Source organism: Gigantopelta aegis, chromosome 10, assembly GCF_016097555.1.
Source record: "Gigantopelta aegis isolate Gae_Host chromosome 10, Gae_host_genome, whole genome shotgun sequence".
NCBI classification, from domain to species: domain Eukaryota; kingdom Metazoa; phylum Mollusca; class Gastropoda; order Neomphalida; family Peltospiridae; genus Gigantopelta; species Gigantopelta aegis.
In genome coordinates, this window is record NC_054708.1 from 13,855,834 (window position 1) to 13,873,624 (window position 17,791).

Below are 17,791 nucleotides of genomic sequence, written 5' to 3' on the forward strand. Positions count from 1 at the left end.
TACACAATATACAGTTATATTTATCATTGCGGCTGACCGCAAACGTCTTGCAGACATACGCATCGCACGCACGTATCCAGTCTAGACGCTGTCATTGAAACTAATGTATTTCAAAAAATGTTTTAGCCAGACCGCACGCACGCGCTGCATCCAGTCTATATGGGCCTTATTTTTTCTTCATTTATGAGTATTTGCCTTTTTGAATTATTTATCTCGCCTTTGCAAAGTAAAAAAGGCGGGATATAGGCAATGGCGTAAATGTTTGCATTAAAGTTTAAAGTTTCGCCTTTATCAGTTTCTCATAAACTACAAGTCCTAGGTTTATACAACTTTATTTATAGTTACACGTATGGATGATCATCACAGATCACTGTAAAGGTTCATGGTAGGTGACACATTTAATTCCACGGAATTCTTGGATATATCATGTGGGGGGGGGGGGGGGGGGGGTTCTGATGTTAACTTTTACTATTGGACGCCATATAACCGTAAATAAAATGTATTGAGTGCGTCGTTAAATAAAACTTTTCCTTTTTACTATTGGTATCTTGTATTTTATATTTTATGTAATATTTAAATAATTGTTTTTAAACGAACTCCCACCCATACGTATCGTACGATATTTTTGTGAAACAAATCTAAACAGTTTTTATTTTTTGTCCAGTGCAGTACAAACGGGCGACAAATATGAATATTGGATTGTTGCAGTATCAGACAGTATAAGAAGTGGCTTATCACCGAAACTGGAATACACGCACGGACAGCCCTTTTGTGGCGACGAACAAATAGACAGGTAATTGATAACAATGATAAATGTTTTATTCCTCACTTGAATTGAAAACAGAATTGCGCATAGCATGAGTAGAAATGCCATATAAATGAAGCAATTAAAAATGCCATTATAAAATCTATAGTATAATTATTAAATAAAGGCGATAAAACATCTACCACTGAATCAAATTTGAAAGCAAGCAAAGCTATCAGTCAGTGGCTATATGCATTTCTGTAATGTCGATGCAGCATACTATAGAAATGCATGCAACCGTTTCCAGGTCGCATCCACTTTAAGACCGAAATAACTATCTACTTTATTGGAATAAATACTAGTATAATGAGATATAAACTTATTGTAAATCGAAAGCTCTACATATGTTTTACCTTGTTATATATGGACTACGGGCCTCTGACTGTCAAAAGTTAAGTGTTTTAATGACCAGGACATCATTTTTTAAACTGGTTAATTATAGTCAATGATTGTCTAAAGTTAAAAGTGTTTTAATGACCAGGGTTTCAATTTGTAAACTGGTTAAGTATAGTCAATGATTGTCTAAAGTTAAAAGTGTTTTAATGACCAGGACATCATTTTTTAAATTGGTTAATTATAGTCAATGATTGTCAAAAGTTAAAACTGGTTTAATGACCAGGGTTTCATTTTTTAAACTGGTTAATTATAGTCAATGATTGTCAAATGTTAAAAGTGTTTTAATGACCAGGGTTTCATTTTGTAAACTGGTCAAGTATAGTCAATGATTGTCTAAAGTTAAAAGTGTTTTAATGACCAGGGTTTCATTTTGTAAACTGGTTAATTATAGTCAATGATTGTCAAATGTTAAAACTGTTTTAATGACCAGGGTTTCATTTTTTAAACTGGTTAATTATAGTCAATGCTTGTCTAAAGTTAAAAGTGTTTTAATGACCAGGGTTTCATTTTGTAAACTGGTTAAGTATAGTCAATGATTGTCTAAAGTTAAAAAAGTTTTATTGACCAGGACATCATTTTTTAAACTGGTTAATTATAGTCAATGATTGTCAAAAGTTAAAAGTGTTTTAATGATCAGGGTTCGTTTCTGAAACTGGTTTCAGTGTATCCACGGAGGAGTGTGACGACGGTAACATCATCAGCGGTGACGGCTGTGACGTAGAATGTCGTGTGGAGGAATTCTTTCATTGTAAAGGTAAACATCAAAAGTATCTATAGATATACATGTACATATACATCCGAAATATTATAACTGATGTGTATTTCCTGCATTATAACAATGGAGATTGACATTAAGTGAGTATCATAAGAACCCAGTGTTTTATTTTCTCTTTCTTCTGTTTTTTCGTTCTTTTTCTATCGCTTATGGCAGGGGTCGAAATTGGCTAAACTTCCTGTCTGACATTCGGTCTGGGAAGCTACAAATTCTACCGGCCCGAATCAAAACCTGTTGGGCCTTTACCTGATTATGAAAATAAAAGAAATAATAAACAAAAGATTAACATATGATACTAAGTTTGAAAGTACGTTGTAACTAAATTTTGAATAAGAAATGAAGTGATAAGAAAAATAACTTATTCATAATACAGTAATACGTGGTAAGTTTGGGTTTTTTATTATTGCATATTCTAGAAGCTGAAATTTTGGATTAGTGAAAACAGGTTAAAAAATCTATTGTTTAATCATTTATACCATTACTCACCTGTTTGAGATGAATTTTAAATAATTTATCAACAAGAATGAAATGCCTGTCGGCTTTATTTTGATAGTTAGAAACCTTGCAAAACGCGTCACGCGAGAAATCTTTTTTTTTTTTTGGTGTGTGGCACCTCGTACCATACATAATATACACACTGCTATCAGCAATGGAAGCATTCCACAGTTTTTGGAGAATGTCCAGAGTTATCCCCCATATTGACTGACACAAGTGACGTACTTGAACGTAACTACCTATATGCAATGTATACACTTGAGCATGACTTCCCCCCACCAAAATCGAAAATGCGTTAACAAAATAATTGCTTTAACAAGTATTTGTAGTTTTAAAATATGCATGAAGAATTTAGGAAATTGCTTCTCAACCGATCTAATTTCTAAAATCACAAGTGGATATTTCTGAACCTTTCCTGCACTGATGGGAGGGGGCGACTGGGAACTTTGCATGGCAGGCGCGTGTGCAAAACATCTTGCTGGCGAGCTAGACTGGCGAGCGAAGTGTTTTTGGGGGTGTTTTTTCTATCAACACCGACATACTCCTAGTACAGATAAGGTAAGAGGTGTCAGGAGTGGTGCCAACCGTCACCCAATTCAACGGCAAATTAATATAACTGACATCTGACGCTAAAGCTAGACCGAGTACTCTGACGGTAGGAAAGCTAGACGGACATTTGGACAATTATCAGTTACGCTCTCTAACCGCCAGAGACCAATCTATATAAATGCTGCGCAATCGCTGCCAACCAAACAGTAGTCAAAGGATCCCAATCTAATGCAAGAACAATTCTATTTTTGACGTCAAGTACCTTTACATCGATCATTGTCGAGGTTCTTGATTAAAACAATTCCACATATTAATCACTAATAGTAATACACACACTACAGGAAGAAACTCGACAGCATCCCCTTTCAATAATGTTCCGGTTAAATACGTAGTTGCTGACGTTTTTGGGTTTTTTTTCCTGTAGTCAAGGTGACGTATGTATGTGATTTACCGACCCTGTGTTACCGCCATGAAGGTAAAGTATGTATGCGATTTACAGGCTTACAACCTAATTAAACTGTGTGGTTTACAGATAGCCTGAGCCTGTGTTACCGCCATGAAGGTGACGTATGCATGTGATTTACAGGCTTACAACCTAATTAAACTGTGTGTGGTTTACAGATAGCCCGAGCCTGTGTTATCGCCATGAAGGCGACGGTCGGTGCGAGGAGTTTGAACGACACTCCAGTCTCGCGGACTGTGGATTCTTCACGCCAGACGGCTACAGAGACCAGTGGGCGTACACGGCCGTCGCCAACCCGCTGTATCAGACCCAGGCGTGTCCAGAGTGGGTCCTGGCTGGCCCACCAGATCTGTCTCAGGTACACACAGGGACAAAACAGGGCGGGGGTTCACATGGTAGTTTTGGGAATTGGTTGAAATTACATCATCGATCATCGCTTATAATCGGTTTACAACAACAGATCAACTTTCAGAATTGCATGAACATAAGAAATGTTTAAATTGTAAGGACCATGCACCTATTGTTGTGTTTACTAGGAAAGATCTTACAAATATTACTTTTATTAACTATTTATTATATTTGTTTCTTTATGTACGGTCCACATACACCAACCCCAAAAACGTTACATCAATTCCATATCTAAACTGAAGGAATCATTACATTTAACATTTTCCCCACACAATCTGTTATGATTTGTTTTATAATCGAAATCGGAAGAACCACATCGATCAAATGTTGATTATAATCTATCATTGAAACAACACTATCACAAGGTGCGAAATGTCAGTCTAAGCCTCAAGAGCCAGGCTGGGTAGCAATCTAATTAAAATTAGCTCCACTATTACATGTGGATCTAACACCAGCCAGTTGGAGCTCATGTCCACCAATCAAAACCTTACTTGCAGAATCCTGCCAGTGATTTAAAACTAACAACACTGCGTAGTCCCCAATGTCCAGGTAACATTTCGTCTGTAAATAATAATTTAAATATTGACCAATCACACTTCGCCTTTTATAACGTTATTTGGGAGCATACAAATTCTAAAAATATTGGGCGAGTCTATTTTAGTGGCCGCAGTACAGCGAACCATACCAATACGTACGGGGTGGGTTATCAGTCTTCAGTTTTACATTAAAAATTATTTATTTATTTATAATAAAAAAAACTAAATTAGTCTTCAGTTTTACATTACAAATTATTTATTTTATAAAATAAAACATGTTTTAAGGCATTCGTAATTCACACGAATCATGTCGTATACCCTCAGGATAATTTTGGAATGTTTTCAAATTATTTTAAAATCACTGGCATGATTCTGCAAGTAAGGTTTTGATTGGTGGACATGAGCTCCAACTGGCTGCTGTTAGATCCACATGTAATAGTGGAGCTAATTTTAATTAGATTGGCTGGGTAGCAGGAAAGTTGATTTGTCACTGTACACCGTGAATCGAACATCATAAACCTGAAAACAAAACTATTAGCATTTACAAAATCCACCCCACCCCTTCGACATACACGTATTATCGAAATAAATCAGCCCATAGCGCAATTTAACTCCTCACTTTTTAATAAACCTGCTTCTTACTATCTTAGTTCGGGACCCGGTAAGACTCTTAGACAACTAGAGCAAAACAATCGTTTTGATAAAATCATTAGGTCAGTCGATTTTCATAAAGTGCATTTCCTCAAAACACCCCTGCGCGTGCTGTAACCTCACCGTGGTGCAGTGGTGTAACATTTTCTTTGAGAATGGCCAATACAGCACAATTGAAATTTTGAGTAAAAGTCAATATCTATCCGTGATGTTTGTATTTTTGCACAGTTCTTTACACTGTTTTTGTTTGAATCTTGAATTGTTGTATTGATGTTGATCGTCACTTTACTTGTTTGCATTGCCGTAGTTTGACACCCAATAGCCGATGTGTTTTTCGTGCTGGAGTGTCGTTAAACAGTCATTCATTCATTCATTCATTCATTCATCAAAATACACCTCTGTAATTCACTCCTGAATATAGTCCAGGTATCGTTTCGGAAACGTCAATTCACCGATTGCGATACAACACCTGTATTATCTTGGATAGTTGTTAGTGTTACATATATGTATATACACAGATTTTTTCACTTATTTTGTTTTTAATAGGCTTGTGAACCAATTGTGGATAAAAGAAAAGTCTGGTCTCCATGCAAAACGGTGGAAGAAGGAAATTTCTGGGTTGAGGTAAATTTTGACACTTATTCATTAGCTAATATACCGTATACCCTTCTTCACTGTATGCAGTCCCAACCAAACTCATTGATGTAACTTTCCTTGTTTAATGCTGTATTGGAATTATATTTCCTTTTTTACGTTCCCTTTCTTTACTGGTGACAAACGAAAAACAATAATGTGTGTACTGTTAATTGTTGAAAATTACACCACATGGACGTATTCATGATTTTGTTTTAAATAGGATTCACATTTTTCTCACATAAACTAACTTCCTTCTTTTGCAAAGACCTGGCACCTGAACATTGTTTTAACAGTGATTCATGAGTGCATGTCATAACAGCTATATTTATTCTAATACGCTCTGTCCTGTGCTAGTTTTTGTTTAGTAAACTAGTCTGAGAGTGGCATTCCTCTTTGAGCGGTGCAGGAAGGATGATTTGTCCAGCAAATGATCTCGGAAGTGGCTGTCCTCCTATAGACGAGACACTAGATAGATACGGTTTTGATCATGGGTAACGGTTTTTGGCCCAGTTTTACGAAGCCATCATAGCGCTAAGATCACCTTACGTGCATGTGGTAGCGATGAACTTATGTGGTCTTAGCACTAAGATCGTTAGTAAAACGGGGACCAGATCCAGATCTCTGGCGCGTCAAGGAATGTTGAAAGTAAAGTTAAAATAAATAAAGTCAAGGTGTGCACTTCTCTGGAACGACATGTTGTTACATCCAATCAAAATGCTGACTTAAGCAGCCATCTTTCTGGTGCGCTACATTCTTTTGCAAGCGCTGTGGATTGTTGCTCGAGTTGGTTAAAGACTTACAACTGTATATGCAACTGGATTTCACATCTTTTTTGCTATTTTATGCAATATATTATGCGTAAATCAAGTACTTTTCAGACAAAATTCAGGACATGTTCTTTTCGACCCTCCACCTCACCCCAATTAAAGGGCTATTCCATACCCTATAACACAGGGCCTACATGTAGTTATTTGCATTGAAAGTAACGTACCCGGAATAGCACATTAGAAATCCCTAAACGTTCACGGTACCTGTTACTGGCCAGAAAATTGTTGGTAACCGGTAACATGATCGTTTCCCTCACCACACCCCGGGAAAAGGGTTAGCTATACATAAAATTGGAATAGTCCTGACCTAATTTCATTTGTTCAACTTTTACCCATTTGTTTCAGGTATTTTTCCCAATGCCAGCAATAGCTACTGAAATAATTGTGTACATTTCTTCGGATGGTCGAAATCAGATGGATACATCAGAGAAGAACATTACCGTGGATCTAATAAAAACCAACAACAACATCGTGCCAGTCATACCGAGGGGAACGTCAGTGGATTGTTCAAAACGTGTTGTGCATATTCCAATAAAGCATGACTTGTCACAGCCATTCTTTCAAACAAAAGGTAATATCTATAGGTGGCCAATCAAGATCATACTAACTGAGTGGTGGGGGGTAGAGGGGTGTGTGTGTGTGTGTGTGTGTGTGTGTGTGTGTGTGTGCTGAAAGCTGTTTCAAATGATGCATTTTTAAGGGGAATATCCTGAGTTTGCTGCCATTGTTAAGCTGTTGTCATAAAAAGATACGACCCCAGTTACATATTAAATATATGTATTCTGTATAACATAAGTGGCTGTATATTACATGTTTCTGATCGTCCTAATGTTTGTATTAGATCAAATTTCTTCTTTTTTCACTAATACTACGCCATTGGGTGGAGGACCCCGAATCTACCCTTATAATTATTAATATATTTATGAAACGTATACAAAACTTATTGTACTTACCGGTAGATATGTCTTGTCCAATGATCGATTTGTTATTAGTATACTATTTTCATGCTTCTTTTTTGTTTTTGTTTTCAACATTTAACTATGAATAGTTGAGGATATTAATGAATAGTTCAGGATATTAATAATTCTTTTATATTAATGATTGAGGATTTTAATGAACATTTTATAGATATGAATAGTTCAAAATACTAATTCAAATTTAGACGCCAGGAATATCTGATGATGCTAATCAGTATCAAAATATGAACTCGTGGATGCTAGCCAATTCGCCTTATTCCGCGGAAAACGCTTCTTTTAACTTCCAGGTGCTAGGATTTCCTTCCGGTCGTCAAACCTGAGTTTTGCTGCCGTCCAGTTGCGATCGAGGAAATACCTGGATCCACTGACCATCTCTGCGTGTGGCGTAGGCGAACTCTACAACCCCAGGTCTGGACGGTGCGTGGCGCAGAACTGCACGCGCTTCACGTGCACCTTCTACCTCGTGAAGCACGCCACAGCCACGTGCTCGGGATACGGCGAAGGGGATCTATGCCAAGTTACCTGTGATGTCGGGTGCGTGTATATTGCGGTGGTTGTTGTTTTTAAGAAGAAAGAAAGAAGGAAGGAGTGTTATATTAAACGACGCAACGCATTTAAATTAGGGTTATATGACTGGACCGTGTTAAGGATGTTGTGTGTTTTACAATGATTTTAATATGCATTAAACAGAGATCACATTGGAAAGAAATTTGTTTTAGCCAATTGTCAAATGTAAAAATGTAAAAATACATGTATTTGAAAATTATTAAAATGTGGCTAATTTAAATAACATTTTAGTAGTCAAATACTAAATGTTGTATTTGGCAATGGGCAGAGTGAGTCATGATTATAAGGACCATATATATATAGCAGGATAATAGTATTTCCTAATTTCATCGTCAGTGGAAAGAAAAATAAGGACGAGGAGCAGGGGAGAAGGAAGAGAAGGAGAAGCGGGAATAAAAGAAGGAAAAGAAAGAACATAAGCACGTCCACTTTCCCCTAAATTCGATCCAAACACTACCAAACATTAAACCAAAAACTATCTACAAATCAAGATATGACCCAAATACTTGGCATATGTATTCACGTCTGTCTGGAGATAACTCTTCAGTCCTGAGTGTAGTGCTCCAAGTTTAATCACGTCGATAAAAATATGGTTTCAATAATAACTATTACAATATAACTATGGAGTACTATTCCAATCCAAAAACAAATATGTAGTTTACGTCCAGTTTCCATGATAGTGTGTCTGCAGTTCTTAGAATGTGTATATTGATATAAAGAACAATAATGTAGGCCAGGGCCCATGCTTCTACAAATTTAGAGTCTGTATTCAACCTCTAATGATGTAACTCACATGATATCTGTATGGCGTTGCCTTGGTGTTAACGTCTCGGACTCTTACTTGGGTCTTGTGAAACCCAATAGCCGATGTATTGTTCGTGCTGGGGTGTCATTAAACATCTATTCTATTCTATTCTATTCTATTCTATTTGAGTCTTCATTCGAGACTCTATAAGCGACAGGCCAGATGGAAATGAGTTTGATAGTTCAGTGATACAACGGATTTGTAACGCCATTTTGTTTTTCTGTTTGCTGTTAGACACCGTCTGTCGAACCCTGGTGCGAGGGAAGTCATCTGCTCGCAGGGACAATGGGAGAGTCCAGCACCAGTCTTGTGTAAACCTGTGGATTGTGGACGACCGCGCATACCGCACGCTACAGTGTCCTGCCCGTACGGGACGATATTCAAGCGAAACTGTACTTTCAAGTGTAATTCGCCTGCTACCAAACGAGGTCAGAATTGTAATATTTGATGTTTATTTAAATTTAGTAGTTATTTAAAATACCATTAAAAAAACATGACGTGAGGGTCTTGTGTATTAAACTTATTTTCCTACGGATACTTATTTACGGCCTTTGTACTCGTAGGCAGAAATTGTTTTCGCTAGTGTTATTTTCATTGATTTTGACGTCTCGTTCTCTCACGACAGATTATGTTTATTCCAGGTGTCGATAACACGATTGAATGTGAAGAAGATGGAATCTGGTCTGCCCCACTCTCGTCGTGTCACGTGATGTGCAGTCCGATACGACGTGTTTTGAATGCTAGACTGTTGACCAAACACTGTAAGAGAGCCCGCCAGTCCGTTGGAACCAAGTGTAAATTTAGATGTCGAAAAGGATATCGCACGGAAACTGTCAAATCTAAGAGGTGTTATTTTATTTAACATTACTACTAACATTATTAACGATCGATCCATGGCAACACCCCACTTCATTCCATAATTTAGTCTGTTAAAACAATTTATGCAAGGCCTTAGGAAGCGGTATGGCCAATCAAGTTTTGGTCTGACAAATGTTATTATCCTTTTTAATTTATTAATGACAAATATTTTTTGCATCGTGTCGTTAATCCTGCTCAAAATATAACTGTCATCGAAACATACATTTTTACTTCAAAATGCCTCAGATTGCATAAAACAAAAAACAATTAAACAAAATATGGATGCGGGGGCATTATCGCACATTACTTATGCGTCGTGAAGTCAAAATAGGTCTTACATATAACTTTGTGCTGGGCCTGAAATTTAATAGCCTAGATCATCCATTGAATATAAAAATTGAAATAAATATATATATATATTATCATCATCGTCATGTGATTTTGCAGACGTATGTTTGACTTGGCGTGTCAGGGGAACGGCCAGTGGAGCACGGAGCGGTGTGTGCGAGTCCGGTGTCCACCCATTGATGCCACGTTCAGCGGTCTGTACGTCTGTACTGAAAGGAACTATGTTGGCAGTCGGTGTTCCTTTAAGTGTCCTAACAGAAGCGAGGTGAGTACCATTGTCTGTGGGCACTGCTTGTTACATTGTTAATAAACTGGTCTTGGGAATAGCAGTCCTAGTATGGAAAATAAGCGTCGTCCAGGGAGTGACACTCCTACAAAGTAGGGAAAATATATAACCTAGGTAATGGCAGTCCTCTTACAAAGTAGGACTGATAGTGCCCAGGTGAGTCCTACAAAGTAGGGAAAATAAAATATCGCCTAATGTAGTGACAGTCCTCTTACAAAATAGGAATAATATAGTGTCTATGAAGTGGCAGTTATATATACACCGCCCAGTAGAAAAGCAGTCTTCTTACAAAGAATATGGGCCCATGCTTATAAAACTTAAAGTCTAGACTTTAATAAAGTCCAGACTTTAACGTAATGCTATTTGAATGGCGTTACCATGACGTTAAAGTCTGGACTATATTAAAGTCTAGACTTTAAGGTTTATAAGCACGGGGCCAGGTCTGTGTGAGTGGCAGTCATCTTACAAAAAGGGGAGTGGCAGTCGTCTTATAGAGGAATCAGCTGACAGTGGTTCAAACGGCCTTGTTATAACGTCCTTCTGACTCCGTGTGCAGAGATGTGACTTTTAAAAATATGATGACTGTTTTGTGGGTCAGATATATGTAAAAACAAAGTAGGTCAATTTGAAACCGTCTATTCTCAAAAACACATGTCATACCACACCTACATCTCCACGTTGCATATCGGCGAATAGTCTGCTCCATTCCTTCCACAATGATGGTTTAGTTACCAAATCAGTTCCTCAGACGGTCTTGTGCTTTGTTTGGTATTCGTATTGTTTTGGTGCCGGGGGTGGGAGGGTCTTCTTTGGGGGTGTTTTGGGTTTGTTTATGCCCCCCCCCCCCCCCCCCCGATATAGAGCTCGAGAAGGATTTAATAAAATGTGACTTGGTACCGTCCTTTCATTAAAGCCATAACAATTTAAACCCTACCAACATGGTACTTGACTTTTGCTCATATTTTATACTAATATTCCAGTGCACACGTGGTAATTTTGACATATAGTCTTAAAGAGGAAACCCGCTATATTTTTCCATTTATAGCCAGGGGTCTTTTATTTGCACCATCCCACAGACAGGGTAGCATATACCACAGCCTTTGATATACCAGTCGTGGTGCACTGGCGGGAACGAGAAATAGCCCAACGGGGATCGATCCCAAACCAACAGCGCATCAAGCGAGCGCTTTACCACTGGGCTACGTTCCGCCCCGTATCAGTCAATAGTGATTATTTAAAAAACAAACAAACAACAACTCCCAACTGAAGGTCTTGCCCTGCATCCACATGTTTTTTATTTGTTTTGTAACAGCTCTGTAATCCACTTTTTTATCAGATAAAGAAGAGGATAACGTGTAAGGCTAACGGACGGTGGACGGGCGTGTTCGAGAGTTGCTCCTCTTTTGGTCAGATACGATGTCCTACAATATCAAACATAAGAAAGCTCGTATTTGTTTGCGCTAATTGGAAGGTTGGTAAGTACCTGTAAAGCCTACGAAATTGAAATCACCCATGTTACTGTTAAAATTAATCAGATTTGAAGAGGGACTGGTGGATTTGCAGCAATCGTTTGTTATTGTTGTTGGGTTTTTTTTTTTTCAATACATAAAACAAAGTGTGTTTTTTATGCATGTTATGTGTAATAATAAGCAATCTCTTTTTCAAAAAAATTATTTTCAAATAAGACACAGACAGACAGGCATATTTAAGAGCATTTTCAACATTTATTGGAGAAGCCTAAAATTTTAATATGTCAGCTATTGTTGCCATGTAATGACACTAAAATAGCTATAGCTGGAACATTTTCAAGGAAAGCCTACCCATCCCTTCCCCGTCTTCCCACTTGCGAACTTGCACATCATCTTGATCTCAGTATTTTTCACTGTTGAATCTGGTTTCAGGGTCCACGTGTCTTGTACACTGCAAGCTGCCTGGTCACGAACCAGTGTTCTGGGGATCAAGTTCCAAAGCGAACAAAGAAGCACACTCGCCCAATGTTGGTGACGTCATAACTGCGGTGAAGTGTTCTGGCTCGTCCAACTGGTTTCCTGATCCATATACATTAAAATGTGAAAGAAAATGTAGCGTGGTGAGTAGACCTGCATTAGCAATCCGGTCGGCACAGCATCAGTCGGTCTAAAATCTGTAGCGTGTTCAGAAGGTCGAACCGTCGATGTCGCTTGCTGGACAAGTACATATCTCTCTGTCTCTCTGTCTGTCTCTCTCTCTCTCTCTCTCTCTCTCTCTCTCTCTCTCTCTCTCTCTCTCTGCCTCTCTCTCCTCTCTCTCTCTCTCTCTCTCTCTCTCTGCGTCAGTCTTTTACTCTCTCTCTCTCTCTCTCTCTCTCTCTCTCTCTCTCTCTCTCTCTCTCTCTCTCTCTCTCTCTCTCTCTCTCTCTGCGTCTAATATTAAATGAATGTAATAGGCTAGAAACCAGCCATGTTGTTCACATACGCTCTCCCTCCTGAATATGACATATCTTACTGCTCTCTCGAGCCGAGTTGGTAAAACCTAGCTTTATCCTTGCCCAGGGGCCAGATAATATTCCCCTGCATCCAGCAAAGCATGGGTGGCATAAAATTGCCAGAAACAGTTTTTGTTATTTCAAATGACTGTTCATGATGACTAAACAGATCACATGAACATGAAATGACGTTGTTCCATCTCAGATTTATAAACGGAGACAAAATGGCATTGACAGTAATATCTGATTACATTCACATTAATACATTAACAGCGGTTTATGGTAATATCCATTTTCGCAATTCAAGATACGATTCCGTATGGTACGAAATGCAGCATACTATATGGAATGGTACTGTGGCTTGAAAAGATGGGCAATATTAAAAGCACACATGGTTCTGGTTATTTCTCAAATAATTGCTTTAATACTCCCATCCATGATTTGATAGAATATAACACTTAAAATGTCGTTTTACCTGTTTGTTTTATTAAATCCCGTGTGTTTCTTGTCATTCTTAAGTTTGTAGCGGCTCAAAACTAACGTATATGAACTACAGGCCCTAGGACACTTTATTGCCATCACCACTTGTGAATTCCATCAGGGTGTATACTACCAAATCAAATCCCATAGACGACAATAGTAACATATGCGGCTAAACCTCCTACCTGCAACGTATCAACCGACATAAACGCCACGGATATAAATACTACCACCCCTTACACTTAAAGTGAATCAGAAATAAATGGGGGTCAAGTTGCTCGTTTCTGAGATAACGGGTAGCGTCTATGACTACCCTAGTTTCGCACAAAATTCGAGTACTTTTTTTTTACAGGTACCCCATACATGTTTCAAGCACAAGGCTACTTGACACATTGGTACTAGATAAAATAAAATTGCACATTTATTTTACCCACATTTATAACCAATCACAGGACTTGTGGTGTTCACTTCTCTATCAAAAGTTGGGTGCACCTCGAACTTTGATCCAGCCGGAAGTTATTTGGTATAGTACTACCATCAGTCAGCAAAACGTCAAATAGTTCATGGACAAGAAACACATTTAATCGCACAGTTTATGTAGTATAGTTAAAACGACAACATTTCTGCCAATACCAGTAGCTGTTATTGTTGTAATGTACGTAGCCTTTCGCGAACACTTCGCCTTTTATCCTCCAAGGGACAGGACGTAGCCCAGTGATAAAGCGCTTGCCAGTTGTGCGGTTGGTCTAGAATCCATCCCTGTCGATGGACCCATTGGGCTATTTCTCGTTCCAGCCAATGCACCGCGACTGGTATATCAAAGACTGTGGCATGTGCTATCCTGCCTGTGAGATGGTGCATATAAAATATCCCTTGCTACTAATGGGAAAATGTAGCGGGTTTTCTCACTAACACTATAGGCCTATGTAAAAACAAATTACTAAATGTTTGACATCCAATAAGCCGATAATTAATTAATCAATGTGCTCTCGTGGTTTCGTTAAACAAACCAACTTTGTATCCTTCACGTGCTGCACTAATCGAACCATCTTTTCTACCCTTTCAGTCGTCACTGGGAGATGGTTGGTGCGACGCCGCCAACAACAGATACTACTGCGGCTGGGATGGGGGCGACTGCTGCTCGTCCACCCTTGGGGCGCCAGTCAGACCATTCCCAGACACGTGCACGGCGAAATGTACCTGCAGAGACCCCGGTGCCAAAGAAAACAGCTCCAGAAAGAAAAGAAAGCAAAAGAAAAAGCGATTTCGAAGCTAATTAACTTTTATATAATATTATGCTGGAATAGTATGCATTGAAACTTGTGTTAAGCATCCGCCTGAGGGAGTAATAACAGGTTTCCTACTGTGAAATCAATTATTTTCGTGTACCTACATTTTCGTCTTTTTTCTTTTATAAAAAAAAGAAGAAAAAAGAATGACTCATATTTTGTTGGGTACTAAAATTCGTGGAACGAAAAGGTAGTATCATAAATTTGTATCATGTGTATTAATGTATAATATAATCGTTGTGTTCTTAAATTCGTTGACGTGACTAGTCCACGAATTGCACGAAATTTAGACCACCGCGAATACAAGTGATTTCACAGTATGCCGACTATATACGTCATGCAATGTGTATGAGTAGATTATTTTGAAGAATGTTAAGAAGGCTTCTTAAGACCAGTGGTCGCTTTGAGATACGAGGCTGCTTATGTCAAGGGTTTCCACACTGCCATTTTGTAATGCTTTAATATTACGTATTTCTCATAACACGCATGCCTTTGTTATTCGTTGCATCAAGTTACTACTATACACATCGGCAATATACATGGTTATCACATCCAAGGTGCGAGGTCTAACTCAATTGGTATAGCGCTCGCCTGAAGACTTGCGTCGTAGGATCGAATCACCTCAGTTGTTCCATTCTCGAATTGGATTGTTTCCCGTCCCAACCAATGCATCATGATTGGTATATCAAATACCGTGGTATATGTTCTGTCTGGGAAAGACCATATAGAAGATCCCTTGCTGCTAATGGAAATATGTAGTGAATTTTCACTAAGACTACGAGTCCAAAATTACCAAATGTTTGACATCCAATAGCTGATGGTTAATAAAACAGTGTGTTCTAGTGATGTCGTTAAACACACAGGGCCGAATTTACAAAGATGTTTATGCCTTACACGCGTGTAACTACATACATTTACAGTACTTAAACATCTGCCTTACACGCGTGTAACTACATACATTTACAGTACTTAAACACCTGCCTTACACGCGTGTAACTACATACATTTACAGTACTTAAACACCTGTCTTACACGCGTGTAACTACATACATTTACAGTACGTAAACACCTGTCTTACACGCGTGTAACTACATACATTTACAATACTTAAACTTACAGTACTTAAACACCTGCCTTACACGCGTGTAACTACATACATTTACAGTGCTTGAACACCTGCCTTACACGCGTGTAACTACATACATTTACAGTGCTTGAACACCTGTCTTACACGCGTGTAACTACACACATTTACAGTGCTTGAACACCTGTCTTACACGCGTGTAACTACACACATTTACAGTGCTTGAACACCTGTCTTACACGCGTGTAACTACACACATTTACAGTGCTTAAACACCTGTCTTACACGCGTGTAACTACACACATTTACAGTACTTAAACATTTAAGAACGACAGGCTTTGTAAATTCGGCCCATAAATTTTAACTTTTGGTTCTCATATCTAAACATTTTAGGTCCATATTACATGTGGCATCAGGAAAATTGTAATTGCTGAACACCTCAATATATTTTCATTTCATGGATGCCAACTAATAGAAAATATCCATTAAGAACGAGGTGCCAGGCAAGACAGAACCATAGGCTGTTTGATCTACAATTCACTAGAATACATCTGTTGATAAAAATGGGTCTAGACTAACGTACTAAATCGTTTTAAAAATATTTTAATGATTTGGCTTTCGATAAAACTGGCTCGTAGCTAAGATTTTTGTCGGGGGGGGGGGGGGGGGGGGCGGGGGCGAGATGAATTCGTGAAACGAACGAGCATGGAAAGCCCAAGACACTAGGGGGTCTGGGGGTTTGAAATCTAGAGGCCATTTCTGAGAGGTTACAAATTTAAAACGTCAATATCAGTAACCAGTAAAAGCTAGCTACAGTCCTGTAAAACAGAACAAAATCACACATATTTATTTGTTTTATTAACAGCAGATATTGACATGCTCTTTCCCGTCGACGTTTTCCTATTACTGACAAATCAAAATATCATCTGTGAGTAGAAATCATTGTGTGTACATTTTGTTACCAGATACTAAATTATGCAAGATAGAAAGAAAGAAGTGTTTTATTTAACGACGCACTCAACACATTTTATTTACGGTTATATGGCGTCAGACATATGGTTAAGGACCACACAGATTTTGAGAGGAAACCCGCTGTCGCCATTACATGGGCTACTCTTCCGATTGGCAGCAAGGGATCTTTTATTTGCGCTCCCCACAGGCAGGATAGCACAAACCATGGCCTTTGTTGAACCAGTTATGGATCACTGGTCGGTGCAAGTGGTTTACACCTACCCACTGAGCCTTGCGGAGCACTCACTCAGGGTTTGGAGTCGGTATCTGGATTAAAAATCCCATGCCTCGACTGGGATCCGAACCCAGTACCTACCAGCCTGTAGACCGATGGCCTGCCACGACGCCACCGAGGCCGGTTATATGCAAGATAGTGTCGCAATCATGACAATAGCTATAGTAACTAAAGTAGCTGTGTATAGTTGCATCATCTTTTTGTACTAAACGTTTTTAATGTTTGTACACGTTGTTGTGTTTGTAATATGTTGAATGTGAGCGAAGTCATTTTGTTACTTTTGCAAGAATAAAAAACCCAAAATGTGATAGTTATTTTGTTGTGTGTCTTGAACGAGAAGAAGGTGGTTAAGATGAAAGCGAAGATCGCACTTTCACTATGGGTAAAACGCCCCGATGTCGTCAGTTTAGTCTTCCAGTTGTGGGTTAGTCGCAAGACGGAAGAAAGGAAGAAAATGTTTTATTTAACGACGCGCTCAACACATTTTATTTACGGTTATATGGCGTCGGACACAGATATTGAGAGAGGAAACCCGCTGTCGCCACTTCACGGGCTACTCTTTTTCGACAAGCAGCAAGGAATCTTTTATATGCACCATCCCACAGACAGGGTAGCACATACCACGGCCTTTGATATACCAGTGTGGTGCACTGGCTGGAACGAGAAATAGCCCAATGGTCCCACCGACGGAGATCGATGCCACACCGACCGTGCATCGAGCGAGCGCTGTACCACTGGGCTACGTTCCGCCCCTATCGCAAGACACGGGGGGGGGGGGGGGGGGGGGGTGGGTAGATAAATGCAGATAAGAAATGTTTGCTGTTTGGAGCCCGTAGGGATCATTAG

At 39.0% G+C, this 17,791-nt stretch overlaps 1 protein-coding gene across 2 annotated transcripts in view; it reads left to right on the forward strand.

The window, feature by feature from the left end:
* LOC121382576 (pappalysin-1-like) overlaps positions 1-15,520 on the forward strand; it is a 45,197-nt gene extending 29,677 nt beyond the window's left edge. For both annotated transcript variants that reach the window (XM_041512055.1, XM_041512054.1), the window contains 12 exons: positions 665-793; positions 1,864-1,955; positions 3,642-3,841; positions 5,625-5,702; positions 6,887-7,112; positions 7,806-8,052; positions 9,125-9,318; positions 9,532-9,736; positions 10,196-10,361; positions 11,719-11,857; positions 12,284-12,471; positions 14,393-15,520. In XM_041512055.1, the coding sequence (XP_041367989.1) occupies positions 665-793; positions 1,864-1,955; positions 3,642-3,841; positions 5,625-5,702; positions 6,887-7,112; positions 7,806-8,052; positions 9,125-9,318; positions 9,532-9,736; positions 10,196-10,361; positions 11,719-11,857; positions 12,284-12,471; positions 14,393-14,602 (2,074 nt within the window). In that variant the 3' untranslated portion in view covers positions 14,603-15,520. The remainder of the gene's footprint in view (positions 1-664; positions 794-1,863; positions 1,956-3,641; positions 3,842-5,624; positions 5,703-6,886; positions 7,113-7,805; positions 8,053-9,124; positions 9,319-9,531; positions 9,737-10,195; positions 10,362-11,718; positions 11,858-12,283; positions 12,472-14,392) is intronic.
* Positions 15,521-17,791: the final 2,271 nt, after the last annotated feature.